General features: G+C 40.3%; 1 protein-coding gene across 9 annotated transcripts in view; it reads left to right on the forward strand.

Moving 5' to 3' along the window:
* CNOT10 (CCR4-NOT transcription complex subunit 10) overlaps positions 1–21,286 on the forward strand; it is a 38,617-nt gene extending 17,331 nt beyond the window's left edge. For 7 of the 9 annotated variants that reach the window (XM_068935524.1, XM_068935525.1, XM_068935517.1 and 4 more), the window contains 9 exons: positions 2,901–3,022; positions 3,689–3,865; positions 6,438–6,518; positions 13,402–13,515; positions 15,424–15,554; positions 16,330–16,365; positions 16,452–16,579; positions 19,136–19,211; positions 20,994–21,286. In XM_068935524.1, coding sequence (XP_068791625.1) covers positions 2,901–3,022; positions 3,689–3,865; positions 6,438–6,518; positions 13,402–13,515; positions 15,424–15,554; positions 16,330–16,365; positions 16,452–16,579; positions 19,136–19,211; positions 20,994–21,148 — 1,020 coding nt within the window. In that variant the 3' untranslated portion in view covers positions 21,149–21,286. The remainder of the gene's footprint in view (positions 1–2,900; positions 3,023–3,688; positions 3,866–6,437; positions 6,519–13,401; positions 13,516–15,423; positions 15,555–16,329; positions 16,366–16,451; positions 16,580–19,135; positions 19,212–20,993) is intronic. The other 2 variants (XM_068935518.1, XM_068935519.1) reach the window with 2 other exon arrangements.
* The last annotated feature ends 1,460 nt before the right edge of the window (positions 21,287–22,746 follow it).

The following is a 22,746-nucleotide window of genomic DNA, read 5'->3' on the forward strand; positions in this document are numbered from 1 at the left end:
TCATGGCTGCTCTTGCAGGTTTGATGCACAGAAACAACTGTAATAGCTTTTGTTGCTGCCTGTCTGATAAGGAAGGATTTTTCTTCTTTCTTGGAAAATGTTTGACTGAAATACCTTGGATTTTTATGTTTAGTCTCCAGGAATTGCATTACAGCTTCTGAAATGATGAGGTCCTACCTTGAAATTTAGTTAGAGTAATGGGAGAAAGCACATGCCTATCCAGTAGAGATCCATTATGCCTAGTTTAAGGCCAGATACTAGGATATAAGGTATGACTGAAAATACATTGTTTCTGTTTTAGCACTCATTAAGGTTAACTTTTTAATGTTTTTATGGCTATGGGATCAGACTGGTAGTCAGTCTTGTTTAAAAGCAAGTAATATAAACTTTTTGTTTAATTTTGTCTACAATAAATACACCATCCAAATTCAAATATAGCTTCATTTTGTAGGACTAGATGTAAGTAACAAGATGCATTCTGATTCTCACCGAGATCTTCTCATGCGTTCTTCCTTCTTTTCATGCAGCCAAGTCTCTCATTTAAGCTTTCATTATTTCTTCTCTCAGTTGCTGCTGGAGATAGGGATAGGGCTGTAGTGTGGCTAGCCTAAAAGGGGCAGAGGCTGAGGAGGCCGAGACCAATATTCTCTCTCTGGTTGCAACCACTGGGGAAGTGAATCCACAGTTGCTGAGGTTTGTTCCTCCTCCTTTGGCAAAGTTTGTGGAAACCTGCGGACATTAGATGTGTTGCATACCCTTTAGGGTATGTTGCTTTCAGCACATTGATCAGTGTCAGTTTAGGATAAGCCCATGTGTTAAAATTCAGAGGGATGGGGAAAGGGATTGCTCTTTCTTTTGGACAGAAAACTGCACAAAAATAGTCAAGTCAGTTGGTGAAATTAGGAGATGTCATACTTGATTCCTTGTGAAACTATAATTCGTGCCCCTGGTGAGTGGGTATAATGATGTAATCTATAATGAACATGCTCCCTTCGGTTATTTCCACAGTATGCCCATTTCACTTAGTGCACAGGATGGGTGGAATTAATAGAACAAACAGCTATATTCATTCCATTTTTCTCTGAAGTCACTGTTTTCCCTCTGCGGGTGGCTCCCGTGCCTTTATTTGCTGCACACTACACAAATCCTTGTAAACATGAAATTCATAATTCTCCCTTGGGCTCTTCAGTGATGCTCATTATTTTGGGGGATCTGTGTGCTTCAGAAACATTAAGAAAGCTATTCACAACAATTCTGTAGATGAGGATTGTTGTTGCCCCCGTTTTACACGTGGAGCGTTGAAGATTAATGAGTTTTGGATTAAAAAAAAAAAATGCACTGACTTTGTGCAGTGTTAACTGCTGTCTCATAGATCTAGGTACTTTGTTTCCAAAGCGTAGACCACAGCGAATGCATGAGGAACAGCTTTCTTCCTACTCGTTTTACAATATTAGGTGTACATCCTACTGATTACAAAGTACATGTAATAAAGAGGACACAACTGATCATCCCTACTGTGATGTTTAGTATGAGAGGTTTGATTAGTATATGATTTGTGGTAGAAAAGCTGAGATCCTGTTTACAGGGACAGTGCCTCACAGTCTGGAGAAGGGAAGGACCATCCCTCACGGAGCATTTCTTCATTTACTGCAGACCAGCTAAAGCAGTAGATGTTAGGCTCCTGTAACCTAGCTTTCGTTATGCTAGAGTCATAATATTGATGATTGTGATATACCAGGGAGCTTGAATTTGGGTCGTAGAAGCAGCTTGGTGTTTCCTAACTCTGTAATCTTAAGAGAAAAAAATAAAATTTTGGATGCTGTAATATTAAAGAGAAGGAACAGTGTCTTTGGAGTTAAAAAATGGATTTACAACATGACAAGTGAGGCCCTAAAATCAGTAAGGTGTTTAATTTGACCTTGCAACTCAATTTGCAATAATATTCCTGAGTATCTAAATATGGATTCATTTTTATGTGCTGAACCTCATACAGAACAGTAATTTCACTGAAGTAAGTTTTCATCCGCTTTAGTATTTTAGCATGCAAAATACAGATGGATGATGCAGTCCCCTTTCTGCAGGCTTAAAATTTTTTTTTCAAAATACATGCTTTGTATCCAAACTTAATGTACGTATGTGTTTTATTTCATCAGTAAATGCCACTATCATGCCAGTATTCTTCTTCACAATAGATTGTGATAAACTTTCCGGAAAGTGATACCTATTTAAATTATCAAAATATATACCCGCTGTTTTTCCTTACAACTGTGATTCTTCTCCACTAACTTTACTTACCAACGATGTTATTAAGATAGCTCATGGCCAAAATCAGAGTGAATATGGTGTGGAGATAATTTGCAGGACTAATTAGGGGTCTTTAAGTTCATTTGGCTTCCAAAATATCTATGTACCAAATGTCTTTTAAATGAATTAATGTAAGTTTGAATATGTTGCAATTTGCTCTGCATGGAATGATTTGAATTCTGTGTAAGCATGAAGGGAAGATGATGAGTTATGGTGCCCGTTCGGAATGTTATTTGGCTGATCATCTAGTTTCTCTTTAGATGTCCTAGCAGTTCTTTAATATGCCTTGGTTCACTCTTCTTTCTCTTTCAAAACAGGAGTAACTAGGTCAGTAGGCTATCAGACAAGCTCTCAGAAATAATCTATGACTTAACCATGGTTACGCTGTGTGCAGTAAAATCCCTCTGCAATGCAAAGACAAAAGAAGGTGCCTGATCCTTCGTGGTACTTAGGTTCTAAAACAGTACCCATATAAACTATTAATCCTTAGTTTTAGCTGGGTTCGAAGTGTTCTTCCAACTTTGCAGTTATTTTGTCAATCTCTCATTCAGCCACTTTAATATTTTAATCCTCTTTTGCTTTTTTTTTTTTTTAAGACATCAGAACAAGAAACTAAAGGCCTTCCCAGCAAAAAGGGAATTGTGCAATCTATAGTAGGTCAAGGCTACCACCGTAAGATAGTCCTAGCATCCCAGTCAATACAGAATGTCGTTTATAAGTAAGTATGTTTTCCGTGGGCTCTTTGATTCATTATCATAGCTTTGTTAGGGGTATGTATGTGTGTATCAGGAATCTTCTAAACTATCATGGAAAAACTGTGTTCATTTAGGGCTTTTATTCTTGTAGTGCAGAGCGATGTTAGTGCTTGGTGAGTCTTACTTAAACATCATTTGGGTGCCTCCTTTATGATGGCCAGCAGAGGGCTTAATTGTGTATTCACTGAAACTTAGAGAGATATTAAAACTTAAAATTAATTTCTCTTAAAGTTGTATTTCAGAGGAATATAACCCTCTTTTTATCACTTAAAAATAAATTTTCAGTAATCCATTGTAGAAAAGTGGAGGAAGAATCCAATTGCTCTGCCATAAGACATCAAGAAGTGAAGTCAAGAAAAACAAGATAACTTCATGTAATTCTCATGTAGTGGAATCTACCCGTTCCACTTGGGCATCCTGGTGTACTTTCTGTGTTAGCATAGCGGGATATATATACACCTTGCTTCATAAATTAAGTATTTTAAAAGCATGTTTTTTTATTAAAACATGGTTTTCAGTTATTTTAGGACAAAGTTCCTTCTGCGTTCAGATCTTTCTAGAGTTCTGCTTTTACTGTCTTAATTTAGTAGGATTGTTACTCACTGATTAACTTCTGTGTCCCTTTTCAGTGATGGTCAGTCCTCAGCAATCCCTGTAGCCAGTATGGAATTTGCAGCGATCTGTCTAAGAAATGCCTTGTTGTTACTGCCAGAAGATCAGCAGGAGCCAAAGCAGGAAAATGGGTCAAAAACTAGTAACCAGCTAGGGGGAAATGCAGAAAACAGTGAAAGCAGTGAAGCGTGCAGGTAAACAGAATAGTATAGTTTGAATTTTATATAAACACTTCTTTTTCTTTAACTCTAGGCTGAGCGTCCGTGTCTGCTACCTATCATGTTTGGCCAGCAGAAAAAGTAACGGATGCGAAAGTTCTCTCCGCAGTGTGGTTATCCAAGGAAACTGTTAAACCGATTGTTATTTTGATTGCTGATATGCTAATTTAAGGGGAAAAAAAAATACTGAATTGGTTTCCACCATGAAACCACTTTAATAAACTAGACAGTGAAATTCCTTTTTTCACTGGCTGTATTTTTCTGTGCTGTGAATGTTTTGTTTTCCCACACGCCCCTGCAGTGCATGTTGGTATTTCTCTAATTCTCAGTGAAGTTTCACTGGTTACAGTGATTGTTTTTTTTTCTTTGTTCCATCTAGTCGATTCAATATACAAGTGTCTAGCAACTCAGTTGTAAATATTTCCCCATGATCAGACGTGGCGTTCAGCCCTAGTGTGCTGTTTGCTGTGTTTGCTTTAGAGTGAAAATGGAAAGCTAGGTTTAATAGATATGCAGGACAGTAGTATAGAGTTGTTGTTTAATAAACTGCATTTTACCAAAAGGAGTCTAAGGCAAAAAGTCTTCTCTTCCTCCTCCCCACCAAAGGGGGAGGGGAAAAAAAGACAATTTGTCAAATATTAAATAGCAGGAAGGTGTTTAGTTTTTTTTCATTGGACTTGGGCTTAGAGACTGTTTTGACCTTCTTTGAGAGGAGCTTTGGTTATTGTGTGCACTTTCAGGAATGACTGTTTTGAGAAGAAAATAGTTGTAACAAATCTGGAAAAAGTGGGCATGCTAGAACTTGAAGTACTGGAGAAGAATAATGGGGAAAAAATGCAACGTTTTATGTCAGACCGAAGTACAGGTAGATTTTTAAGAAGATAGGAGAACCATTTGTCACATGACAGGATTTACTGCGCATGTGCTACGTTGCACTGGCACAAGGTGCATCCCTGTACACCGTGAGGTTGCCCTGGGCTACACTGCCGCTGGGAAGAGGTGGCGGCTGCTGCTGCTACAGCAATTTGGGAAGGCTGTTCTCCATAACCCTTTTTCCCCCAATGACACTTCTTCCCTGTCAAGTGACCAACACACTATGTGGTATCTCTGCTACCCCCATTACCAGGAATGACGGATCAGGAATAAATGGTTTCCTTGTCTGCAGTGATTGAGCCTGTGGGTTTTTTGCGTACTGAGGGTGGTCGTTGTGAACTGGCTGAATTCCCCTCGCAAGCTGCATGGAGCCGGTCGAGGTGGAGCACCTCTGCTTTAAATGAAACTTCAATTCTAAGCTTTTTTTCTTTACTTGCAGTGAGAGGCAGTGAAGAAAAAACAGTGGCCCTTACTCAGCCCCAACCTTCTGACTTTTATTAACCATTGTGTGGTGGTTTTGTTGTTGGGGAGGTGTGTGTGTGTGTAGGAGTGAGGGAAGGAAAGTAGGTACTGTACGGGAAGGTATGTTATTGCCTTCTGGTTTCACAAGCAGATGTTGTTTTTTAAACTAAAGCAACAAAAAAAAAAAAACAAACCTCCCTCGTATCTCCCAGTGGTCATTGCTAACTTAAAAATACAAAACAACTAGGCAGACCGTTCTTGATCTTGTGTGTTACGTTCTGAAAGGTCCTAAAAGGATGTGTCCCTTCTAACAAGGGACCCTGTATTGGGGGTAGAGCAGTAAAAGATATAAGACGTTTGAAGAAAATCACACTAATTGAGCAAAGGGGTCTTGGAGCAAATCCCACTAATTGGACAGGCTGACTTGGAAGCAGATTCCTCTATTATTCACAAGAAAACAGTTAATAAAGCGAGTAGCTTAGGGCTATTTTTTGATCTGATTTTCAACAAAGCCATGAGATGTATATACTACAAAGTGTCAAGTACAAGTTTCTTGGGTTCTCCTGCTAAGATATAAATTGGAATTGCCTTACCTGTTTGCAATACAGAAATGAAACTGTGCTTTGGAAAAGTTTAGTGCTTGTTCAGATGGGTAAAACAGAAGGTTACAATTTAGGTTTCTTTTGGGGGAGGTTGGGATGTCTATTAAAAAGCAAAGTGTTTGTGGAGAAAAAAAAAAAGCGGCTAGAGGTCTAAAGGAAGCTATAGCATGTTGTGGGTTAGATACATCTGTATCTTCCTAGAATACTTGTGTAATTTGTTACGAATCTAGGGAGAGTGGCTAGTTTTCTGGTTTTCTTACAGGAAGAGAGGCTGTAGTCTGCAAGAACAGTGAGTTCTGTATCTCTTGAGTTATAAGTACTTGTCCTACATGAAACTTCAGAAGTAGCTTGAGGCTGTGGGAAGTAGAAGATTGTTTGCTGGGAAGGATTTGACTGACAAACAAGCATTCCCCCCCTTGCCTCTCAAATAGCAAGGTTAGGAGAAGAGCATTAGCCTCAGTTTTTACATAGCTTCAGTTGTCTGTTTCTCAGCAGAGTTGTTGTGGCCCTTTTAAATGGAGTGAGTTAATATTGGTGGTTATTAACAAAAGAACTCTCAGTGTAAGTCTTCATGGTCATTCCTTGTAACTAACATACTGTTTTTATTCTAGCAATAAAAGTCATGAAGGGGATAAATTCATTGCAGCTCCACCTTCTTCACCTTTGAAGAAACAGGAATTAGAAAACTTAAGGCAAGTAAACAATATATTCACAAGTAAATGAACCTTTCAAGCTGTGGTACGATATTCTGGAGTCATTGTTAGCTTTCTGTTACTGCTTTTCTTAAAGTACGGGACTTTCAAAGTTGCATTGGTTGTTAATCTAAGGATAAGTTATTTTTTACATGTATGTGCTTCCCTTTCTCAAGGCTTTGAATCAGAAGATACCAGCCGGAATTTTAATGCAGATGGTAGAGCAGACTGTTTGGTCCCACTCTTACATGCCTGCCAAAAACAAAAAATCAGGTACCATAAATGACAAAGCTAAAAATCTGATGATAGGTTTTGTAATTGGTGCAACGGACAGAAATTACAGTATGGTACCTTTTTCCATTTAAAGCCCTGGTAAAGTTAATTTGGATGTTTGCCCCATCGCATGCTTCCTGGATGGAGCAAAAATCAGAAGGGGTAAAAGCAGCTATGCTACTTTCACGTCAGATTGGTGCTCAAAAAGAAACTGAATCAAAAGCCAATTTTTTTTGCATTACTTAAAACTGCCATAATGTTTAAAAAAAAAAAAAAAAAAAAGAAATATGCATACCACTGAAAGGTTAAGACAACTAAAACCTATTAAAATAATCTCATTGGTGACTATTTTTTCCCCTTTACTGTGTTTGTTAAGATAGGATTTCTAAAGCCTTGTCTAGACTAGGATTTAAATATGGTGCTAGCATATGTAGGGGGGAGGGGAGATGGCTGTATGTGGGGGGGGTTGTATTTTGTTTTGTTTTTCCCCCTTTTTTTCCCCACTTAATGCTCATCTGGCCAAGGGGCACAATTTTTAATATTTCCTTTTCCCTCCCCATCTCTGTTTTTTCCTTTTTTCCTTCTCCCCAGCATGTTCAAGACTAAAAGTTTTATTAATTTATCTTTATCAATTCTACATACGTTACTTGGATATTAAGATAATAAATGCTCTAGGAATACTACAGTATCAGCTTAGTTAATGAATAGGAGGTGATGGCAGTTTTTAGATGTGCCTTGAAGATGTTCTGGTTCTCAATATAGTTCTTCCATGGGTGATTATGAAGTACTGAAAGCTGGCAAAATACCCTAGACATGCTTGGTTTGTCATATCTCGTTCTCAGTCTCCTTTGATTTTGCATTTTGAGAGGGATACTTAGAGCAAGAAAGTTTGCAGTGAGTATATTACAGTTTGGGTTTTTTCACCTAATATGTTCAAATTCATTTGTCAAAGTTTTGTTATTTTGTTACTGATGTATTATTTCTGATCTTGGAAAAAATGCCTTCTCGCCTCGGAAACCCAAAGTTACTGTGAAGTCTTCACAGTTGTTAAATTATTCTTGATTTGCTGCAGTACTGCATAGACGACTGAAAATAGGTCCAAGACAAATGTGAGGGTGACAGCAGATGACAGGGCTAATTAGGAAAAGTGGGACTAAGCTGGTTTTTCTGGTTTTGCTTTTGCAGCAGGCTGGTAGTACATAGATGCTTCCACTGCTGAGCAGGGTATAAAGTACCTTGTGCTGCAGCTCGATTGTGCCTCTGAGCCTCAAGTTTCTTGGCATCACAGTAATGTGAGCATCTGTTCTGTTACTTGATTTGTTTCTTTTCATTGTTTTTAAACTCTTATTCCACACGTAATGTGAAATTCCTTCTAGAAGAGGTGACATGGGACAATGATGGCAAAACAGAGGTATTCCTTTCCGCAGGTAGCCTTTCTACCTGAAACAAGTTTGTAGTTTTCATAGAATAGAAGCAAAAATTGCCTCTTTCCTGGTACTTGATTTCCTGCCAAGGAAGAACGATGATAAAAATGTGACTCTAGTATTTTTCCTGTTCGCAAAGATCCTTAAACTACTTGTTCAGCGGTCTAAGTGCTCTCCAAACAGAACAACTCCCATGTGTCCAAATGAGCATCATGTTATCTGGAACCTCTTTACCTTCCGCAGCAAGATGATCACTTACTGACAGTGCTAATTGTTTCACGTGGCTGCCAGCCTGTTGAAAATCTCTCTTACTGTAAAGCTTGCACCTGTTACAAAAGAAATCTGTTTTAAGTTTCCATTATGGCCAAAGCATACAGCAATTTCCCACTTAAACTCTTGGGTAAACACTCTATTCCAGCCTAACTCTGGGTAACCTGTGTTTTATAATGACCAGCGTAACCTTTACTTTGTGCCGATGTGTGTGTGAGATCTGCTTGTGTTCGTTTAAAGGCACTTTAGCAGGAATCTGTGAGGGGACTTTTCTGGGACCTCGATTATTTTTTCTGAAGTGCTGCGAAAGTATGGTACTTGAAATGGAAGGCATTGAGTTAAAAACAGTTGGTTTTTTTTCCTTCTCCGATTGTTGAAAATGTGGTTGCCACATGTCAAAATTACGTGGTGTCACACTGTGGTTTTTTAAAGTATGTAATCTTTTCTTTCACAATTGGCTATTGTGATCTACTGATGAAACCTGACAATGTGTCAGGAAAAACTTGTCAGTTTAGCAAGAATTACACTGCTTCTGGTAAAAAAACGTCATAAAAGGAAAGGAAAAGCGTTGATTTACTTCTTGTGATACTTGCTTTGACCAGTGGTTAAATCCACAGGACTAGGCATCCCTAAGAATGATTTCACTAAAACTATTTCTAGGTTTCTGCAGATAGTTATGGAAAACTATGTTTGGGAGGCTCAAATGTCAGTGTATTTCCTGCAGTCTTGCTCGTTGAGGAGCTAAATGAGACAAACTCTTGTCCGGGCAGGCAAAATTAAAAATATTGACAAGGATTATTCTGAAGGATAAATAACACATCCTTCAGATTTTTATCCTGGTAATGATTACTCGACTGAAGAATTGCCATTGTTTCCAGTACTGATATGGGGAATTTTAAATGCTCTTTTTTGGATGTTTTTGTACAGTTGCATAGAGTAATGAGAGTTTAAAATGACCGATTATATTTTTAAGAACCATTTAGGGGCAAAGTAAAAATACCATCTAGACAAGTTTTATATGTCATCTCTCTTGTCTATGCTACTTGGTAATTGTCCACATTTGTAGGCCATTTGTTTGGTACTTGCACATGCATTATTTGAACAGACTATTCTCATAATATGAAGTACTTTAGCTGAAAGATTTTAAAGGTGACAAGAAATGTTGTTGCTTAAATTTTTGCATATGAAGTAGAAATACTGATTTTTTTTTTCCCTTGAGTTGCTTATAAACTGTTCTTCTCTGAGAAACCACTTCAACCGTTTTGCTTTCAAAAAGCCCTTAATATGTTTTAATATGCTTGAACAACCCATTTCTGTTGGGATACGTCAAGAGCGAAGGAGTTCTTGTAGACCACAGTGCTGCATGTGGAAAGTTCATTGCAAGAGGTGAGACAGACGGCAGCAGACCCTGGTACGGCCTCTTTCTGCCCAGGTTGAGTACCTTCATATGCACATGTTAATTTTCCCCTTTGAAGCAGGCAGAGGTAAAGGAACTGTTTGATTAGCCTCTTTATTGGCAATAGATGTGAATTATGAGCCCTTGCTGTAAGGCGCGTGATCCACTTTTACCATCTTTCTTATTTTCTTGCTTGTTGACGCTTCCCTTGACCATCACCAGCCCATCGTTGTGGTTTTTGTTGTTGCTGTTTTTAGTGTGTGTGTGTGTGCCCTCGTGTTGAATGCGCTATTTCAGGAGCGGTGACGTTGCTGCCAAACCCACGAGTAATGTTATAATAACCACCATCACCGTTTTGTCTAATCTTGTCTCCCCACCTGCCCGGCATTGCCTCACTGACCCGTTTAAAGGCTGCAGCGGTCTGTTTGGCCCTGGCACAGTTCTAGAAGCTTGTCACGGTTATCATCCGTCACTACTTCACCCTCTTCGTCCTCGCTGCCAGCCGCTGCCTGGTTCTCCTCCCATCTCCCATTCAGTGATGCTGAATTTCCCCTTCATATAAGCTCCGTCTACGTTCTTTTGCCTCTGAATGCTTTTGGTTTGCATGTCTGTATCAAAAGTAGGCAGTTTATATCAGCTGTAGTGCTTAATTAGGTATTCTAAATTTATTTCAGATGTGACAGTCTCCAAATGGTTTAGAAGTGCCTTTTTTTGTATCTTCTGTAATAAATGTAAAGCAACTGGGTTTGCCTTGGTTAGCCTTTTTCCTGTGGATTAAGCTAATTCAAACGTCTAGTTCAGTTTCTGTAAACTTGCAGTCAGTGTGGGCTGACAAATCTTATTGCCTAGACTTATACGAGAGGTGGTTTGACATAATCTGGCAGCTTAAAAAAACATTTTTCTTTTTCCTAGTGCAAAGGCAGTTTTATTTCGGGAGCGCAGAGGCTCAGTAATGCTGGAAGTCTCCTGTGCTTAAAGGCAACCTGTGGAGTTTTGTCAGAATCCTGACTGGAGTGAAAAACTAGTTTGTCTTTTCCCTTGTGGTGCAATTCTTCTGCTCCGATTAACTGTCAGATCTCCTGAGCGTTTGGTTTAGCTGGTTCAACAAAGAATCCAAGTGTGTGATAAGAATAATACTGCGAGTAAGAAAACGTGAATGTTTTCTTCTTCGTTAGATGACTACAATCAGAGAATCTTTTGGGATCTTAACTGGTGATGAGCCCTTTGAGGGGAGGTAATGGGTTTCAGTTTCGCTGGGCTATTTCTTGTATTATTCGAGTGCGTCTTTTGTTTGAATTTGCACTCTCAAAAATAAAAACAAGCTTTTAAAAAGTTGTAATGAGTAGAAGACAAATACTGACTTAAAGGGCAGTAGCAACTACCTTTACAGGCGTAGACTTGTGTATAAAGGTATTTAACTGATGAAACTTAGCATCTCTGCTTGTTTAAAAGTTGTGCTTCCTTGAGGCAGAGAAGAAAAGAGGCCAGTTGGAAGTAGTCCGTTATACTGATTTTTTTTTTTTTTCCTCCCCCCCTCCCCCTTTCCACAGTAGCAATCTTTCAGAAATATTTTAGGTTCAGGACTTGAGCTGGGGGGAAGCTTTTCTCTCTTTCTTGAAAGCTTTTGTATGTGTTCAGATTTGATGTGACATCTGGGCATGGTAAAGAGGAAGTGGGGGGTAGGGAGAAACACTGGAGAAGTTTCTTATCCTGCTTGTGCATAATTAAAGTGCATGCCTCCTGGGAAACAGGAATAAAGGCACCCCAGGTCCTGCCATGAATTACATGACTTACTGCTGGACCAAAAGTGGGCTTGACAGTTGCCAGAAGGTTGGTGCTGTAATAGCCCACCTACTGGCAGGGGAGCTGAACGCTCTCCTTGCAAGTCTCCCAACGTGAGACCTCGCTAAGAGGATCCCCTTGTCCTCCCCGGAGCAGAGCAGAGTCCGTGCGCGCAGCGAGGAGTCCCGGGGCAAGGCAAGCAGAGGTTTATGCCCTGAGGACAAGGCAGCCTGCGTGAATGATGTCTTACGAAGTGGAAAATATCCCCAAGCGCTTTGTTAAGGGGGAGGGAAGGGATATGGAGGGGAAATTATTACAAGCTGTAAAGCTTGGCCTAATGATGACATCCTGAGGTGAGATTATTGTTTGAAGATGGAAGATGTGAGTAGTTAAGATTTCATTACAAGAGCGGTCAAAGACTTTGTGCTTTTGGAAGCATACAGAAGTCTGACAGCAACAAAATGCCACCTATCAGTCGGACTCCTGGCGGAGGAGTACAGCTCTCAATTTACCACAAATCTGGAAACTTCAAATTGTAACTACAGTTCTGTAGGCTTTATTGTCTCCTTGTGTACAAACATTGTAAAATTATCAGTGTGAAATATGTTACAATGTAATCGATTGTTGCAATGTATCTGTAGTTCAAGGAGATCTTTAGGATTGTGTGTTACCAGAATCCACAGTCTGTTACCCTTACTTGCATCAGAAGGGGATGGCAGAGAACTACAAACAAAAATCAAAGGCAAAAAAAAAAAGGGATGGGACAGGGAGACCGTTCATGGGGGGGAAAAATAGGTCATTTGTGGTGAGGTCTACCTGTTTATCACTTTTTTAATGATCAGAATTTCAAAGTCTTAGTGAGCACACACTGGTGGTCCTTGGTTTATACCTGTATAGCATGTTGTATGTATCTCCTAATTCGGAGAATGTGATTTAGGTCACAGATAAAGACTAGCTCTTTTCTTTTGTAGTTTGATATAAAGGCATTACTGAAAGTTTATGATTTATTACGTTAACTCTTAAATGTCTTTCACTTTCCCCAAACCAAAGTGGAATTGAGTGAGTGAGTTTTTGGATGGTTGCTGATGAGTGAAAATTGTTGCATTTTGTTTTCGCGAAAACCTATATTCCGTTCAGTGACCACTTTTAGAGTGAAATGTGTTTAAACCTGACTAAATCTCTTACATGTTTGCTGTTGCTGGCTCATGGAGCATAGTTCAAAGGTGCTTTTTTCTGAGAGGCATAATGGTTCAGTAATTCCAAATGCTGCTTTTCTTGAATGTAAAATAACTTCCACTGAGAACTAAATGTAAATGTAGTGATGCTGTATGGCACTTTACATTTGTATGTGGATATTCCTTCCATTTATTTAACAACCTAACTTCATATTAACTCCATAGATAATAAAAATGCTGCTCACATTATCTTCTGCATAAATCTGTAAGTCTGAAATGTTGCTGCATGAAAATGAAATAAAATATTTAAAATGGTTTTAGTCATATCAATAGTGTAGCAGAGGACTGTGTGCAGTTTGCTCTTGCTTCTATCCTTTTTTTTAACTCTATAGGTAAATACCATTAGGATGGCTTTATCTGGCTTTGCTGGACACTTGTTTAAGAAGAAATTGCACAGTTGCATTTGGGATCGTAGACTTCTCCATTTAACATATTGACTTTTTTTCCCCCTCCCCCCCTTGTGTGTGTGTGTTTTTTTTTTTTTTTTTTTTTCCCCCTTCCAGGTGCTCAATACTTGCCTGTAGTGCTTACGTTGCTCTGGCTTTGGGTGATAACCTTATGGCATTGAATCATGCGGATAAGCTTCTTCAGCAGCCAAAGTTGTCAGGGTCCCTTAAGTAAGTCTGACATAACCATTTCTTCTTTCTCAGCCCTGTTTTCTGCTGGAGAGAGCTGAGTTGAAGTTTCCAGTGTCTGTAACTGCTTGCCAATTCTATATCTGATGCAAAGAGTTGAATTGCTTGGCCTGCTTCTGTTCTTGTTGAAGCTCTGCCAAAATGTTTATTGACCCACAGGAACGTGAGTCCTCTTGTTTGTATATGAATTCCATGTAATTTGGATTCTACCACAGCTTTTGTTGCTGTTTGTTAATCTTCAGCCGTGGTTCCCATTCAGTGGCAGGACCTGATTCGCTGTGGGGCTGCACGTGCTTGAGCTGGTCCGGCACAGGGGGCAGGAATCCACAGCTGGGTGTGGACAACCGCATAAGCCAGCGTGCTGCTGGAAACTTGCTCGTGAAAACTGCCTCCTGAGAGGGTTGGGCTTGTTCAGGCAGTAGGGCCCTAGAGCTTGGGTGCGCCCGTTGCTGCTGCTGCTGATACAGGTTCTGTTCTTCAGGTTTCACTTTTTCAGTTCTCGTTTGACGTTCTGTATTTTTGGGAAGACGTTCAAAACTTGTTCTGCTTCTGCTCACCAGTTCCCAGATATCTCTGAGAATTCCAAAAAGGGAACTTTAGCCCCATCCTTTTCACCTTGTTTGTGCATTCAATTCTTAGGTCGTACACAGGATGAAATAACTGAGAGGTTTTTATGACAGTAATGATATATTTCAAAGCAGGTACCGCACAGAGAGCAAGCTGTAACACATACTTATTGCTCTATGCTGGCAGCATATACTCTAAAATGATCCATGTCAATCAATTTATTTGACTTCCTTGCTTGAGACTGCTGCAGGAGATCATCTTTTTGCACGGTCATTCTGTAAGCAAGATTTTAGAGGAGGTTGGAAGGTAACACACAATTTTGTGAAGGCAATATTAGTGCTACGTAACATTATTTGTAAAGGCAAAGACAGCTACGTATCTTAGTCCCAGAAAACTAACTTTTGTGCAGATCAGGAATACAGGAATACTGCAGATCAGGGATTCCTGTTGTTTTTTTTTTTTTAAGTGAAAAAAATTGTATCTAGGAAGTCATGCACGCTGTAACAGATCTAAAGGGAAAAGTTGTTTTGGATGGTTGGTTGATTGATATAAAAATCCTTTTGCCTCTCTGTATGTGGCATAGGTAACTCATTTTGCCTGATGTTTAGTAATTCATCACAACTAGCTATACAGTTCATTTGAAATGTACTACATACAGCTGCATAGAACGAGCGTGAACTTTTTCTACTCAACTTTTGTTTCAGATTAAATATTTGCAAACTGTGTCCTCAATCAACCGGGAATCCTCCTGTTCCTAAGTTGGAAAGGAAAGTTGCTGATTAGCTGAACTAGAAATGTCAAACTTGTCTGATTCTTTTGGAAAAGCTGCAACTGGAAAGGCATTTGTGCCCTATGGACAAGCCTGTGTAGCTGCTGTCCTTAGAAATTTATAATGCAGCTATCTTATCTTACAGCATTAATTTAGTTATTATTGAATGTAATGTCACTTAACATCTCAATTTATACATGTATCAATATCCCAGGGGTGTTCCCGTAGGAATTACTTTTTACTTCTCTGATATAAAGCCATCCCAAGGTGCTGTCTTTCTGGAATGGTGGTTCCTGTGCATGAATTACTTGTCATTATTCAGGTGCAGAAGTTTTGCAAAGTTTGGGCCTAAAATCAGCAAATGGCAGAATTAGGTATTATGGCAATACTTCTGTAAGTAAGCTAACTTCCATGCTGATGTCCCAAGTATCAGTTTCTGTGATTTAAATTTGAATTTAAATTTAGAATTAAAAATTGCATTCAATGTCTCTTACATAGCAGTGAATCAGGGGGTCGTTGCACTGACATCTGTAGCTGATCCTTTGGTTTTGCAGGTTTCTTGGGCATTTGTATGCAGCAGAAGCTCTCATCTCTCTAGACAGAATATCTGATGCCATCACTCACTTGAACCCCGAGAACGTCACTGATGTTTCCCTGGGGATCTCTTCAAACGAGCAGGATCAAGGTTAGTGAAGCCACACTTGATTACAACTGGTTGTGCTTTCAGCTGCCTTCCTGCTGTAACTTTCTATACACAAATATAATGATGTTTAAGACATCTTGTTGTAAAAGCTTAGTTTTTTTCCAGGCTTTCTTCAGTTCTTTGTTTTGGGTTTGTCTTTTGCATGTTCGTCATTCCTTTGAAGTGGCTAATGCTCTAATATAAATAGGCCTGTATATTGTAGTGTTCTGGCTTGTTTAAGCATCATTTTTGAAAGCTTCTTTTGTTAAATATGCAATTACAGTTAAGCCTGGGCTTCCTACCTTATCTCATCCAGCTCTTTAGTCTCTAAACCAGGCTTTGGAGTATGAGTCAAGTCCACTTACTGTGTTATTGAGAGATAGGAATGGGTAGAACATAGTTAATCTGTATCTTAATCTTTTTGCAACACTTCCAGTTGGGAGTGTGTATTCTGTAACAGAAAAGTATTTCAGAGCTCATCTGGATAATTAGTTCTACAGCAGCTGTGATCCGAGTGATGCGTCTGCAGTTTAAGCTTCAATACCCATCTGCAGATCTAAAAAGTTCTTAGAGGAACAAAAACGTTAAGGATAGGAAGCCTTGAGTAATGTAGACTTCAGAACAAACTGATAGATTCTCCTCCTTCAATGTCAGACCCTGAAGGGAGAATCAAATTTGTATCTGCTGTCATGAAACTATAATTTTTGTAATAAGCTTTACAAAAAGAAGCTCACAGAACATAATGGTTTTTGTGGGTTTTTTGTTTGTTTATTTTTAGGGTCTGACAAAGGCGAAAATGAAGCGATGGAATCTTGTAAGTACCAGCCATCATATTCAGCAGCGTACTGGAACTGACCTTGGCCAGTTCAGAATGAAAGTGTGAATTTTTTTTAATTGTAGCTGGCAAGCAGACCCCCCAGTGTTATCCCAGTTCAGTCACATCTGCACGAACGATGATGTTGTTTAACCTTGGAAGTGCTTACTGCCTGAGGAGTGAATATGACAAAGCCCGAAAGTGTCTCCATCAGGTACGTAAAACAAACCTCATGACAGCTTAACGGACAAATGCACTTCCTTCAAAGTGCCCTTCACGTCACTGCCAGTACTGTTCATTTCATAGGTCAGTTTTATTTGCTGATTTGGCTGTGATGGCAGCTCTCTTCTGTCTTTATGACCAGTCTATATTAAATAACTTCAGGGTGTTTCAAACTTCTTAGTTGTGTGAAGAGTTGAATATGACAATGGGAGGGTTTTCCCCCCACTAGATCATATCAAAACAGTGGAATGTGACTAAGAAGCCATTTCACTTTTTCTATCCTTTTTTTAAAGATCCAATAGTAATCATCATATTTCAGGGAAGGAAGTTCTTGAGGGCCTTGAGTGTACTTTTCTTTAATCAGCTAGTCTAAGTTATTAACTTCAGGGCTGTGAGAACAAACTAGAATTCTGCTGGAGGTAGAGTTCTTACCTACCTTTTTTTCAAGAATTTTGAGGTACTTACTGCTTTTGAAACTCACCATTTTAACTTGCTCTGTGCATTCAGTTCTTCCCGTGGCTGGGACTGATCTCTTTCAACGTGTCCATCTCTTTTTGCAGTCATTCTTGTCTGTCAAGAAGACTACTCAAATACATTATTAAGCTGTAAATTGCAACAGTGGTCTTCCAGATTACTTTATAGTAGTATAGCTGAACAGGCTCACGTTCTCTGAAGCTCTTCTCAACAGCTTAAGGCAGCCTTCTTACTTTTTTTCCTCCCAAGGCTTTTTAGGGTTGGGCAGGTGTTTGTGCTTGGGCTGTAAAGCGCAGACGAATGTAAGGCCATCAGTGCATGTGCAGCATAGTTGGTCTCTGCGTCTACAATAAATCCAGTGCATTTGGGAAGTGTCAGTTCTGTTCTGCATGCTCACACTAATTCTGTTGCGCATGCACAGTGGACACAGCTGTATTGTATGAGGGAGCACAGTGGAGAGCGCACATCCATTGCTAGAAGGAGGTTCGTGACTCACCTGGCAGGTAAAGTTGGGCTATGATGAGCTACAAAATAAAAGCCAAAGGAATTATTATAAAGTTATAGGTCAGTTATGAGTGGGACTTTAGGCTTATACTCATCAGTATTTGTCTAAAACTGTCTGTAAGGGTAGTTTTAAATTTGTTTACTTACCAGTTGTTCGTTCTGAAAACCACCTGAGAAAGACTGTCTGGTTCGGATTTCTTAAGCCAGGGTGGTACCGCAGGTCAGGTCCTGAATGCTTGCAGATATTAACCTTTGCATGGAAATTATTTTGAGACAGAAAGCGGTGATTGCCTAAGTTTGTAGAACTTACGTGCCTGGAGGATGTTTTTTAGAATTGAGGAAAGTGATTGGCTTTTGGATTGCAGTTTTCCTAATTCTTATACTCCCATAATTCCCACTATCCCCTAAGAAGAGTTGAGATTTTGGAGGGATGAAAAAGATCCTGTTGTCAATGGTCAAATTGTGTCCCCAGTAAGATCTGCTAAGATCAGGTCTGTCAGGCCCTGCTCATTCTCTCTCCTTAAGTAGAGTAGATCTGTGTCTATGGGTGTTAATCTTCAACTGCCAGATGTGAAAGAATGTGGTGATCACTTTTCCCTAACAGGTTTAAGTGGATGGCCAGATCAGTTGATAGTTATTTGGCTTGGTAACTAAATGGCTTCTTTGGGTATTAAAAAGTGAACAGCTCTGCCATCAGCTTCTTGTGGAAAGATGTAGGTGCAAGCACCAAGTATCCCTGTAGCAAATCATCATCTTGGACCTGTTTTTAATATGGAATCAGTCCTGTTACCTTTTTGCCATTTGTGTAGATGTGTTCTCTCTTTCTCAGAAGCTGGGTCAGTCTCAAACACAATTTATGTGTATATATTAATAGAGACAAATGTGGGGTGGTTTGCTTAACTTTTTTTTGGCCCCTGCTTGCTGGACTGGGCACTTACGGAAAAGTTGTACTTGCAGGATTAAATCTTGCTGAGTTCATGAGTCATCCTTGTACTGGCAATAGCAAATGTACTCATTTGAAATGTAGTTGAAAACAGCAAGTTTCAGAGGTGGGGGAGAGAAATGAGTTCTAACACAATCTCACCCTCCCTGCTTTATCTTGTCTTTTGCTTCTGTTCATGGCTGGGCATTTCCCAGCAGAAACACTGTGATACTTAACCACAAATATGATGATGATGGTCAGTGACCTAACAAGAGGGAATGCAAAGGATGAGGAGGAGGGGAGTAACATTTTCCTTTCAGAGTGCTGGTAGCACTCTCCTTTTTTCTTTCTCCTTCCCACTTCCACTAAGACTAAAATGTGAAGAGGGTCTGACTCGCAATGGCATAAGTATAGAGCAGATGGTGCTGCTAACTATCTTACAAGGCAGATAATCTTTCAATCTCTCCTTGCATGCATGAATCTGATGGGAGTGTATTAGTTTGGAAGAATCTTAGTTTATGAATTTTTGCCTTTTTTTTTTTCTTCCTACCTAAGATGATGCTAACAGTCTTGTCAAGGGGCTCTTTCTTTAAGCAGGATGTTTGTGTCTTCAGTGCTTGTTCTCCTCATCCTTCTCTTTTACAATAGGCTGCTTCACTGATCCATCCCAAAGAGATCCCTCCAGAGGCTATTCTACTGGCTGTGTATCTTGAATTACAGAATGGTAAAGAACTTGATTGTTTTTTCCTCAACATTATTAAACTGTAATGTATGTGAACTGTAATGTATGTGAACTGCAATGTTGAATTCAGTTCAACATTCAGTTCAACATTCAGGCATTTTTGGTATTATACATTGTTTTCTTTTAAGTTTGCAACTAACATTCATAGGGAAATGTTAGAACTTAAGTTTTGAAATGTATTGTAGACTTAGATTTGGGATTCATGGGGAAGAGGGTAGTGTTATCATTCATGGTCTTTACACTGTGCCGGTATTTTGAATCACACCCTTTAGGCCTTGTCACCATTTTACATTGCTGTGGCTCCATGTACATGCCTCCTGCTTCCATGGAATCGTTGGAAGAGCAGTTATTTGCAAATGTTTGGTTTCTTATGGCTTCCTAACAGTGAGCATGTTAGTACAAGGCAGTTGGCCTCAAATGTAGTAGCCACCTGGCAGTTCCTACTGTTATGCCTGTAAAACACGGTACATCGCAGTCCTTGTACACTCCTGACTTTCTAAACATTCATCTTCTGGGCCAAAAATCTTCCATACTTTTATCTTTGTCCAGAAATCAGTGGCATTGGAAAGGTCCAGTAAAACCCCATCAGTTACTGAGTTGTGGGAAACTGAAGATTGAGTAGTAAGGGTTTTTGCCTCCTTGATGAGGTTTGTACAATAAAAAGGGGGCTTGAATGGCTTCTCATTAAAGGGCAGTGGCTAAAATCCAAGCTTCACGAGCCATGTCAAAGGCTATGGGACGAGTACAGAAGCCAAGCCCGTAACAGTGGTAACTACCTGTTCCATAATCCTTCTTGAAGGGTCACCCTGTTTTCATGAAAAACCTACATGATGGGTAACTGGAAACTTTGCACTTGAACTGTGTGTGAGGAGACTGGTACAGCTGCGCCACTGATGATGCCATGGGCCTGTCCCTTAATATCCAGGTGCTATGAAATGCTCAGTGTACTTGTTCCCCTTTAGTTATCTTGCATTACAAGCAAGGGGAGGACTTGAGCAGTTGGATTCAGAATTGAGATTTAAAAAAAAAAAAAAGATTCTCTTACACGGATGTTTTTAAGTGGAATTTTGGAAAAATCTGTTCCTCTAAACAAAAAGTATGGAGCAGAAAAGAGTACGAAGTGGGATTTCCTTCCCTCTAAGTAAAACTGAAAGGGGCTAAAGACATTATTTTTTGTTCCACAGATAGCAAAGTTTTTGTGAAAGGGCAGTCTTTGATAAGAGATTTTCTTTTCAGAACTTGCCACTTTTTCTCCTACAATTTCATAGGTTTAATTTTTAAAAGAGAGCTGGTTTTTTTCCAATTATGTTGTTACTTGTTTGATGATCCATGCAGTTCAAAGTTGGTTTTCTCCTTTTAAGAACAGTTTTGTGTTCACGCTTGAAACTTGCAATACTGCTGGTACTGTCAAGTTGTGAGGAACTGGTGGATCCAGAGTCTCACTGCGGGCATGGGAGTGAGAAAAGGTGCCCTTCAGGAGTTCAGAAGGTGCTGTGGTGTCCTCTAGCTCTGAGGTTAAAGCTTGATGTCTCTTGTGAAGTACAGCTAAAACTAGGTAGAATCAATCAATACTGCTGTTTCAAGTTAACTTTTTGTTTAATGTGTTTTTAACATCTATACCAGCATTTCACTGACCAGGGAGATTGCCAGGCCCCGCACTGGCAGGGAATTGAATCCCCAGCTCTTCAGCTGTGTTCTGAGGACAGTGATTTGTGAACCGGTTATGTACAAAGGTATTGTTTTTAACTGAAAGTTGTCTTGTAGGTAACACTCAGCTGGCATTGCAGATCATCAAGAGAAACCAGCTTCTCCCTTCTGTGAAAACACTCTCTGACATGCGGAAGAAGCCTGTTTTTCAGCCGGTCCACTCAATCCAGCCCATTCAGATGCCAGCTTTCACTACTGTTCAAAGGAAGTGAGGTCCTGCTTGAGCCTGCTGCTGCCCTTCCCATGAGGGCCTGGGATTTTGTATATTTTTTTAACCTAGGACACCTGGATACCAGGATTACTGGAGTGTGTTCATTTGTGTAAATTTTTAATAAAACACTTGAACAAAAGGGCATGCTTGGAGGTGTTTGTAAAAGTTATTTTGAAAAGGAATAGAGGTCAGTATCTGTTTTTAAACATGAATGGCAGTTTACTTAGCAAAAAAAGTAGTTAAAGAAAGAAATGGGTAAGTTCTGTCCTTTCGAAGGGGAGTAGATGAGAGGCAAGTAACTGAAAGGCAAACCACATTACTCTGTTGCACTGTGTTTTGCAGTGGAGGGGCTATGGCCCTTGTGTTTTATCTAAGTTAAACTCATTCTTCAAAGGAGAGTCTTTGCCTGGCTTTGCTTGTCCTGTGGTGCTGTGCGCCCTTGCTCTAGTGCTCTAACCTGCGGCAGCCCAGAGTCTGTTCTTGGTGCACGTGAAGCTGAATCCTGCCACCCCCTTCAGCCTTGGGGCTGGGGAACACAAACCAAATAACCTATTGGCTCATCTAAAGCTGAGCTTGTTCTTCTGCTTGCTGTTGAGTGGAAGAGGGGCAATGTTAGGCTCTCATTTTAAACTTGAGGAGTGCAGTTCTAGGGCTTCCTATGCAAGGCCCTGGTGCCTTGTACTGCAGATGAGCCAAACTGTGTCAGCCTCTGCAAGGCAGCCTGCTTTGCCGTGCCTGGCTGTAGCAGTATTGTTCGATCTTCCTTAAAAAGGGAAGTTGTGCTACAGGCTATAGCTGCTCTGCTGGTGAGGTCTCGCTCCTGAAAGCTGTGCCAGTTTGCAGGGTTGAACAGGTTATGTATGGTGTCGGAAGGAACCGAGGCCCTTAACTCACCTCAAGCATTTGCTGCAGTGCACTGCCAAGCAGTTTTGGTCTATACCCCCTCCTGGCATAAGGGGTTTATATAGCATTACTACAAGCCAGCGAGGCCCCTTTCTAGTTCAGAAGTGTTGAAGGGGGTGTGGAGCCTTACATGATGTAGTTTGAGTGTGAAACTGGGGTGGGGGTGGGAGGGATATGTGAGAGAGAGGGAGCAGGAGAGAGCCCCCATGCCTCTTCTGCTTACAGACATTCATGCTCCTGTAGTGTGAACCAGAGGGCCCTTGCCTTAAAAAAGGGGGTCTTAAAAAGGGGTGGTAATAGCCAAAAGGCAGCCTCCTGAAATGGGAGAGAAGGGAAGAAGCTGGCTGGCCACAGGGCCTGAACCAAGTGTGCCAGCTTCTGCTGCAATGGGATCAGTGCCAAACAGGGCAGGGGGGAGGTGCTGTATGGACAGGAGCAGTGCTGGGTGCTACGGTTCAGGCAGTGGTGGTGCCGCTGCTAGAGTAATTTTTATTGATTGCACCCTCCTGAACACAGGCAATGGTGCAGGTAGAGTAGCACGCATTTTTTTTTTTTTTTTTGGGGGGGGGGGGGGGGGTTGTGCATGTGCATTGGCAGAGCAGAGGGTGGTCCTTATTCTTGGGAACATTTCTCAGCTCAGCCCAAAAGGCGTAAGCAGCATTTACAAGGACCCTCTGGTTACTTAATGCAAACAAT

Source organism: Struthio camelus, chromosome 2 (genome assembly GCF_040807025.1).
Source record: "Struthio camelus isolate bStrCam1 chromosome 2, bStrCam1.hap1, whole genome shotgun sequence".
Lineage (NCBI taxonomy): Eukaryota > Metazoa > Chordata > Aves > Struthioniformes > Struthionidae > Struthio > Struthio camelus.